The sequence below is a fragment of the Mya arenaria genome, chromosome 10 (genome assembly GCF_026914265.1).
Source record: "Mya arenaria isolate MELC-2E11 chromosome 10, ASM2691426v1".
NCBI classification, from domain to species: Eukaryota; Metazoa; Mollusca; class Bivalvia; order Myida; family Myidae; genus Mya; species Mya arenaria.
This window is the reverse complement of record NC_069131.1, coordinates 52,515,704-52,525,556: the sequence shown is the minus strand read 5'-3', so window position 1 is coordinate 52,525,556 and position 9,853 is coordinate 52,515,704. Positions and strand designations below refer to the sequence as shown.

At 33.4% G+C, this 9,853-nt stretch overlaps 1 protein-coding gene across 1 annotated transcript; it reads left to right on the top strand.

Moving 5' to 3' along the window:
* The first annotated feature begins 928 nt into the window (after window positions 1–928).
* On the top strand, window positions 929–1,633 carry LOC128204801 (uncharacterized). The gene is made up of 2 exons (XM_052906210.1): window positions 929–1,062; window positions 1,256–1,633. The coding sequence occupies exons 1-2, from the start codon at window positions 1,036–1,038 to the stop codon at window positions 1,631–1,633; spliced, it is 405 nt and encodes a 134-aa protein (XP_052762170.1). The 5' UTR covers window positions 929–1,035.
* The last annotated feature ends 8,220 nt before the right edge of the window (window positions 1,634–9,853 follow it).

Sequence of the window (9,853 nt, the reverse complement as noted above, 5' to 3'; positions counted from 1 at the left end):
CCCTTGATAAACTGAGGAAACAGGCGTGGATTCGTATCCGCATAACTAAGGGCAATCGGAACACCTAGGCCATTATTCAACATAACTGACTTCGGAAATGATATGTGTTTTTAAAAATAAACCATCATAGAAAACGTGTTGTATGTTGTTATTTAACTTTCAATGGACATATGAAGTGTTTTAGGAGGAAAATTATTGAAACTACAGGTCCTGATAGTTAATTTGAATATTATTTCACGATTTTCCAAAGCATAATCAAGACACAAATCAAAATAATTCATTTCAGCACATTGTTTACTTTATTGAATCGGTCTACTTAGCGTAATGGTAATTGAGTTAATCGCCGGCGGCCTTATCACATTTTTGTATGTCTTGAAGCCTATTTTCGCGGTCTGTCCCGAGCTTTGCCGGAGATGGCCGAGTTGTTACGATTGACTTAAAGGTTCAGCACCAGACTGTGGTAACTCGATCTGTTTTATTTGGAGTTACGATTGTCATGCGCTGTGACCACGATTAGTGCAGTAGTTCTTAATGAGACACAGAGGCTGTTGTTTTCAATGTAAAATTAAAATTGATTAAGATACGTTACAATGTTCCTTGCCCGAATGCGGTTACGGTATGCCTCACTTGTTGTTGACATGTTGATGATACTTAAATCTATGAAGGTAATTTCAGAAAAATGATAGATTAGGGCAAAGGTGGCCGAAATGCGGTGCACATTCACTTTATTCATTACGTTCGTAATATGCTTTACATGCGTACAACATTGTTTACTCTGGTGAACAACCATTTAAGTAATTTGTTTCATTGTTATAATTACCGTCGAAATCATTGAGATAAGAATACATATAAGATTTAAAGACGCAATATAGACTTGTTTGAATGTATTGATACAAATTGTTGATCGTGTTTTACAACTGGTCGTTATTATTCTTCTGCTGTTAGTTTTAATTTGGATAGCTTTTAAGAACAGTCAGGAAAGGACATGATTAACATTCTCTGAGTTGGTTTTAATAACGGTCCATAAATAAAAACATGGCTGAAGGTGACCCTCCGACTTTGGTACGCAGTTTTCAAAAGTCTTGTTGCTACGGAGTAGATATAACACATACCGAGATGGAAACAGATTTGGTCGAACCACGCTTCAACCTGCTATCTTCATTTGTTGTTGTTTTTTTAAGAGAAAAGTTCGATTCCGAGTCGAAAACTCTAGCATTTTTTAAACCAATGACGCATAATGATCAATGAATTTTAGGTTGTGCTGCTGTTTAATAGGCGATACTCGAGTATCCGTCAGCTGTGGGAGAAATTTAGAAGAACCAGAAGTGTTGCTGACATACACCGGAGGCCCAAACGCAGAGTAACAACTCGCCACCAAGATAGATATATGGTTCTTTCTCACCTACGCAACCGTTACACTCTGGCTACGTCAACGGCACGGCGGACCGTTGGCACGCACAACCGGGAAATTTGCCCACAGACCGTCCGCAACCGGTTCCGGGCCGTCGGTATTCGCGCCCGTCGACCACGGAAGGTTCCTGTCCTTATTGCGGGGCACAGAGCAGCACGGCTAGCATGGGCGAGACGGAATCTACGGTTGACTGGGCTAATGTCATTTTTGTGGATGAAATAAGACTGAAGTCCGTGTGTCAGACGGGAGCGTCCGCATTTACTGACGGAGGGGAGAGCGAAACAGGGAATGTTGTTTGATTGACAAATGGTGGACACACAAGCTACTGAATTTAATACGTTCTCCTGGACAGTTCTCTGTGACTTTCGATTTAATGAGTGACTAACTTTAACATTGTTTTTTTGCAATGAATTTATAATTCCAATGAAATCAAATTTTATTAAAATGTTTTCAATAAATGCGTAAAACTTGTGTATTAAACAAGTTTAGTGATTTTGTTATTTTATTCACATATTTTAATAAAACATAGTGGACGTTTAGAAATTTTGTTTAGTGTATGAACAAGGTTTATTACTCCGAATTTATTAACTGTCGTTTGGTGCCCCATAAGAGGTTGGGAATAAACCTACGTGGTTGTAATTATAAGTTAATGTGTCAGTACGTTTGCTATGACGAACTATTTACGAGGCACCATCAATTGTGAGCATTATCTTGATGTTTCAATATATCCATGCTCGTTAGTAGAAAAAGTTAAACTTGGCACATGTATTAGGTACTCTAAATACGAAATCATTTTCATAAAGAAGGGTGTGCGTGGTCTAAATGTATAGTTAAATATTAAACGGTTTTCTTCAAATCAAAATTTGTATCCGGTTATACCGTTTTAATATCTAACAAGCAACTCAGCATACCTATAAAGACACTAAGGAATTAGGCAACCAACCTATTTCAATTTTAAATATGCGTTTAAGGAGAAACCATTTTTACTTTCATTATGATCAACAATATCAAAAGCTTTTTTACGTCTATATAGACTAATTCCCATAGAACGCATAAAAAGTAGGAGTGTGCCTTTGCAGGTCTTTATTTGTTTATTAATAAGTATTCAATGACACAAGGTATTTATCGGTGCTTTTAACCATAATAATTCGGTTACCTGAACTGTTGTTGTTTTAAATTAACACGGTAAAAAAGAATAAAAAAGTTAGGTTACTTAAAAAACTATTAACATTTTTAGTGTTTGTGCATGAATGCTCTTCAACTTTGCCCATTTAATTTGTTTTATTACTTGACAATACACTCGCCGTCCATCAAACTTTCAAAAAATAACGCCTTGCATAAATTTGATACTCAAAAAGTGTATGCAGTTATATGATAAATTCGTTAACCGATAATTCAGTTGTTGTAAACGTATTAAACTTTTATATGTGCAATAGCGTTTTGATATAACAATCATATCAACTACTTCATTGTAACTGATATAAGTTATGTTGGTAGTGGTTTAAACTCTGCGGTCTGATAACCTAGAAACATAACCACTGCGGTTATTTTTTTTTCCTTTCAAGGTAGCAACAAAAAACATCGGAGTTTTATCACGGTCATGGATACATTATTTAGCAGATAAAACAGTACACAAACACTTTGTATAATAATTTAATATATTAATATAAATGTTTTCACTTGGAATCTTGGCCAGAGGCGTTAACCACCATATTCTATGATAGAATGCGCATTTATAAGGTGTAAAAACATATATAATTTAAGTAACTTTTGATTTGGAGGGGTAAAATGAGTTAATACTGAAATTGAGATTTGACTTAATACTTACGTGATATTGGGGCCTGATCACATAACATCTAAAGTTATTAAGACTCGTGTTATGTTTACACCTTTTAAAAGCGCATTTCCTTAAGGAATATGATAATTTAAAACTATGGTCATGTTTCCAAAGATAAAGAATTCACACCAAATAAATGAACTTGAATACAACGCATTGTATTTTTTAACAAGAACAAAAGAACACGTTTTGCTCTATCATCTATACAGCCGTTGCAACATATGTAGTGTTATTTGCAGTTGAGCAACTTAACGAAAAAGATTTTATCCGATTTCTACAAAAAAATGCATTCTTCCGGAAGTGTCTTTATATGAAATAAATGTTTTGTGTCAAAATAGTTAGTGTTACCTAATCAACAAGGTTTTGTGGTTTTGTGGTGATTGTAGCTATCTTATGAATGATATTTGCATCTTTGAAATCAGGAAATGAATTTAATCTATATTACGGATGTCATCAAGAACCCACAAAACATTGTTGTTGTAGGGCACTTTGACACAAATACATGCTTGTTGGTCCAAAACATGATAAAATATTATTTTGTAAAATGTTGTCACCTCCTAATAACTCCAAAACAAGTCGTATTAGCTTCAACATACATAGCACTATAGGGATGGTGGTTTAATTTGATGCGATTACAGCTCGTGATAAAGCTTGGTTTATTAATATACTATAGAGATATTATAATGCTCATGCAAGATAATACTTGTATGACATTTGCTTAATTAGTTTCTGTAAACATTTATAACCAAATGACTGGTTTGATGTGTGCAATATTAAAATACATATTATGTTATGCTATGCAAGCTGATAAATTACTTATGCGATTAAGTAATTTTTAATTAAAGATAATCCTTGTATAAAATGTGCTTAATTAGTTTCTTAAGAGAATGTACGGTCAAAGGAGTGGTTCGACATGTGAACTATTAAGTTATGTTAGTAAGCTGATTTGTTTAAAGAGCTTCATGTGTTGAGATACAGTAATGCTAATGAAAGATATCAGACAGAAATATTTATTCCGACGTGTACATAGAACATTGTCATGAAATATACAAATAACATTCAGCATGTATGATGATATGTATATATAAATAAATATAGTTATCATTGATATCACGTTTGATTAGTTAGAATCTCTACAGGTGGTGGATCCGTGGTCTACTGGTAACACACTCGACTGTCAATCCAGGATTCCTAGGTTCGTTTTCTCGCCGCACCACTTAAATACTAATCGTCTCCCGGGAGGGCCATTAAATTGGGGTCCCGTTTGACACTATTATACACTAGTTCAGATTTAATATAACTAAGGTTTCATTCTGTCTATGAACAATGCTGTAAAAGCCTATTATGACTAACACACCTTGAGTGGGCAAGAATTATGACGTCACCACAAATGTTTACGACCACGGTGAAATTGGGATAACAAAACGTGTGTTTTTGTTAATTGAAATGAATCGAATTGAAACAAGACCTAGCCCACGGTACCCCACTTGGTTTCTACTTTCATGTGATATACTGTCTATCATATTTGGTGTTCTCTAGTTGTTGAGAATATTCAACAACAAATTCGGAATCGGCGATGCGGAAAACCACACATTTAGTATATCTTGCAAAAGCAATAATACATCGGCTAGTTTCAACCGGTTTAAAAAAACCTATTTAAACAAATATATACCACTTAAAGTTCCTTTGAAAGGCGCAATGATACTTTTGAAGGTAATTGTACAATATCAAATTATGCAGATGATCACACTCAAGGGACACTTTTTGCTCTATAATTAGTCTTTGAATGTTGACGAGGATGTTTATCCACACACCCTTTGTGGTAAATGAGTTGAGATTTTGTATGATGTTTTACTGAAGTTTTCTTGTAATATTGAAGCCTGTTTTAGCCTAGATTTTCAGACAAACGTCTTAATCACATGTCTCGTCTTCTTTACGAAATGAAAAATATCATACAATTAAAACTAATTTAAATTTTACGATGCAATTTACACAAACAGTTCATTATGTTTTGTATCAATACAACTGAACCTAATTATATAATGCTTTATATAGCTTAATATGCTTATAAAGCTAGCTTTTAAAACAAGTGAATGACTATCATTAATGTCACATCATCATTATTTCCACTACTGTTACAGTAACTTAACATTTATGTTGGTTTTACCGACGCGCAATTAATTAGAGCTGTGTTGTAATGATAAGTTAATTCTTACAACGTTCACTCTGATGAGCGACACACAAAACTTATCTTCAATCTTAATTTTGCATTCTATGTTTGTATCATCATTTATGTCATTATATACTTATAAACCATTTACATATGTGGATGTTGGAAAATATTCTGTAATTGATAATACGTTGTACATGCTTACATCAGAATAAACTGTATGTTATGGTTATCAACATTTCTTTCAAAGTCCTACGTTTTATTCGTTATATTTTCAAACAACTTAGACCACAACGAATTGATCGGTTATTCATCGGATTTACCGCACCTCTTTTTTCCAAAATGCAATGCAATGCACTCGTACCAAGAATTTTGCCGAAACTGACCATTGTTCAAATATCACTTTGCGGTTCGACTTATTATGACTTACTAGAGATTAAATTCCATGTCATTTTATGAGGTACACCTAGAAAAAGGAATTCTAGGCACTCTTGATAGGCAAAATTTAACAATCATGGCAGTAAACAGAACACCTTGAGAATTTGGAGTGAAGGAAGAACATTAGGATTTAACCATGATTCAAACTCTGGAAACAATAATAAGATTGACTGTCCAGAGAATCTGTCCAGTGATTGACAGTTTATTTTATTTAACATTGACTAATGCTGACTCCTGAGGTAAAATGCTTTGAAATCAACATCAGCTTTAGACGACTCATTTTACAAGTGGTATGTTAGAGAACTAGAATATTCGGTCTTGTAACCATGTTCCGATTACATGTCTTCGTGTCCTGGGTATTTCGCACAGACTTTCTATCTTTCCCTAATGTCACCTTCTCACTGTGTACTTACATATACAATTATAATTAAAGATGGTGTGACATTATAAAGACAACAAAACAGTACAATTAGTGAAGTGTTCTTTCAATATCAAACGCACTGTTCATATAAAACTACTGCTATGGCAATCCATCAATGCATAAGTAAGTTATAGCGCGGACATGAGCATGTGTACCTTTAAATGGCTCGTGTGACCATGACCTTTGATGTATGGACCCGGGTCAAGGTCACTGCACATCGTCTCAATAAGGAAAACATTTGTTCCAAGTAATATGGTAATCCATCAATGCGTAAGTAAGTTATAGTACGGACACGAAATGTTTCAGACAGACAGACGGATGGACGGTCAGACGGACGTTCCCACATATCGACCTTTGTTAGGTACTTTACCATTACTCCCATTATAAAAATATACCCACTAAAGCCCTACTAACCCTAACTAACCCTACCCAACAAGGGCTATCCAACAAATTTGATCTCCTATAAGTAATGAAGGAATTAGTACCCAATATATACCCATTTGTGTGTGCGGACGGACAGACAGACAGAGAGACTGACAGACGGACATATTATATTTTTCGTGTCTCACATTCAAACCTATTGAGTTATCGTTGTATATGTGTTTTATAATAATTGAATAAATCTTTTGATTATTTGATGAGGCATACGTTTATGTCCAAATTACTTTAAAAATGTATTGGATCTTATTCTAAAAGTGATGTCGAAGAAAGCGCTAAATCCTTCCAACTTATATTGTTTTTTATTTGACCAAATTCTAAAGTCTATTATTTATTTCGCTTGTGGAAAATTTTCCTTCACAACTAAGAAAAGAAATAGGTCGAGTTTTTCAGGTTTTGTTTGGTCACCCTTTAAAAAACGATTTATTACCCAAAAAGTCTTAAATATATTAAGATATTTCACCGTGCTCAAATAGCCTTCCACAGTGCAAAAGTCGTCTGAATGCCAAAGCATTTGATGTTGAAAAAAACGCATTTTTTTATAGTTTTGATGTTCAATATTTAGGTACTAACGCACGATACATGTACCCGTTGTAACATGTGCAGTAATTAGCAGTTGAGCAACTTAACGAAATAATACTTTATCAGATTTATAATAAAAAGTTTTTGCATTTTTTCCGGAAGTGTCTTTATATGAAATAAATGTTTTGTGTCAAAATAGTTAGTGCTACCTAATCAACAAAGTATTGTGGTTTTGTGGTGATTGCAGCTATCTTATGAATGATATTTGCATTTTTGTAATCAGGAAATGATTTTGATCTATAACGGATGTCATCAAGAACCCACAAAACATTGTTGCTGTGGGGAACTTTGACATAAAAATATAGTTATATCGTCGACAGGTTTTTCCGAAAAAAAATGTTAATGTGTGTTGGTTCAAAATCTGATAAAATATTATTTCTAAAATGTTGTCTACTCCAAAAAAAGTCGTGTTAGCTTCACCATACATATCACTAAAGGGATGGTGGTTTAATTTGATGCGATAACAGCTCCTAATACGGCTTGATTGGAATAATGAACTAATGGGAAATTATAATGCTAATGAAGGATAATACTTGTTTGACGTTTGCTTAATTAGTTTCTGTAAACATTCATTACCAAACGACTAGTTTGACTCGTGCAGTATTAACAAATGTTATGTTAGGCAAGCTGATTTCATTTAATAACTTGTAGATATAGTAATGTTAATTCAAGATAATCCTTGTATTGTCGCCAAAGAAGTGGTTATAAATATTACGTTAATGTTTTGGTACTAAGCTGATTGGTTAGGTTGTTTAAAGAACTACATGAGATGAGATACAGTAATGCTAATGACAGATAATACTGATAACACGTGTGCTTAGTTAGAATCCGTACAGGTGGCGGGTCCGTGATCTAGTGATAACACACTTGTCAATTCAGGGGTCGCACGAACGATTCCTCAAACTCACCTAGACCGACCAGTCCCTATTTCAAAAACATACTTAAGTCAAATCTTAATCTCAATTTCAACGCACTTTCACATAAAAGCATAGAAAGATTCAACTTTATCTTTGTTCACTCTTTTTTAAAGTACATCATGTCATAGATTAAGGTGATTAAAAGATTTGGTCAATATTTTATAGAAAAATAATTAAGAGCAAAATTTGTTCATGAGTCCAATCTATTATTTTTGATTGCTTTCTCAAGTACAAATTGTGCTCTATAAAATTACTTCTGTAGATTATAAAGTAATGATGACTATCAACATAATGCCTAAAAATAAGGCAAAATAAGCTTAAATTGCAGAAATGACTTCAGTAGCTTCGTAAGATTTGGGCCGGAAAACGTTCATCCTCGAAATGTTTGAATCACGCAAAATTGCATTCGTCCATGTTATATATCGCTTGAAAGGAATTTTGCTTTGATCTGTTCTATTTATGATAATACATAACAAATGTCTGCAAAGATATATATTTGAAGAAAAAATATTATTTGTCCAGAAAAAAGATTGAGAAAAATTCAGAAAAAAATATTTATTTTGTGTTTTGCTTTTATTTTCAATGTGCACAATACATAATTACAATTAGTTTTCAATTGCACTGTCATTCACATTCTTTCAAGCGCCAAACTTGATAATATGCAGATCAAAAACAACAATATCGCCTAACTAAAACTATTGTATCACATATTAGTCTAATCAAAATATTATCGACGGGTAATTTATACCGAAAACAACAACATGCAAGTCAGACATTCGAGAACAAACATACTTCATTTCAAGCAATAAAGACACCTATCAAAACAGATTATCAACAACAACAATTACAACATATTATATACAAAGTGGAAAACTGTTACATCTTTAATACTACAGATGATTTATAGTTATAGCTATTTGATTTATTTTAATAAACACACAAATATATTCATAATGATTAAGCTTTGTTGATCGAAATGTGATCTTGCTGTAAAATCAAATTTGGTTGCTCAAAATTAGACACGCCTTGTTCTCAAACTATGTTTTGATTATTCAATATCTATTTTAACATAACGATCAAACATAAAAAAACATGTCCGTATAATTTGGCAGGAATTATAAACAAACATATAACAGATCCGTTTTCTTTCCAAACAATTCTTGAAGAAACAATATGTATTGAAGGAAATGTGGAAAAAAATCAGCATGAAATGAGACACCATGCATATCAACAAGATCTTCAACAGTTTTACACATACATATACTTCTGCGAGTTAAAATAAACTAGCAAAAGTTACTTTGTAGTCAATAATTTTAATTGTGTTTCTAGGATCCTTTATAGGAACGCTTTACCATCCCTTCTATTTGCACTTTTTTGTCGTCGTTCTTAAAGGAATCAAGGTTTACAGTATGCTAGGTATATACGGGTTCTGTTGTTCGTTTTACTTGAAAATAACCCACTTGGATTTCGAATCCGCAACATCCGTCACATCGTTTAAGAGATACAAACATTTATGACTAAACAGTGCTCATACCCTAAAACAAGTTTTATTCCAAGTCTTAAAGTGCAGTCACGTTTAGACTATAGCAAGCAAGTTAAACAATTTTTATTTGTGCTCTTTATAATCATTTTAAGCCCG

Excerpts from the sequence above, each read along its gene's own strand:
- LOC128204801 (XM_052906210.1), top strand. The coding sequence starts at position 1,036 with ATGGCTGAAGGTGACCCTCCGACTTTG. Across the intron at positions 1,063-1,255 it reads AAGGTGACCCTCCGACTTTG|GTTGTGCTGCTGTTTAATAG; the intron begins GTACGCAGTTTT and ends AATGAATTTTAG.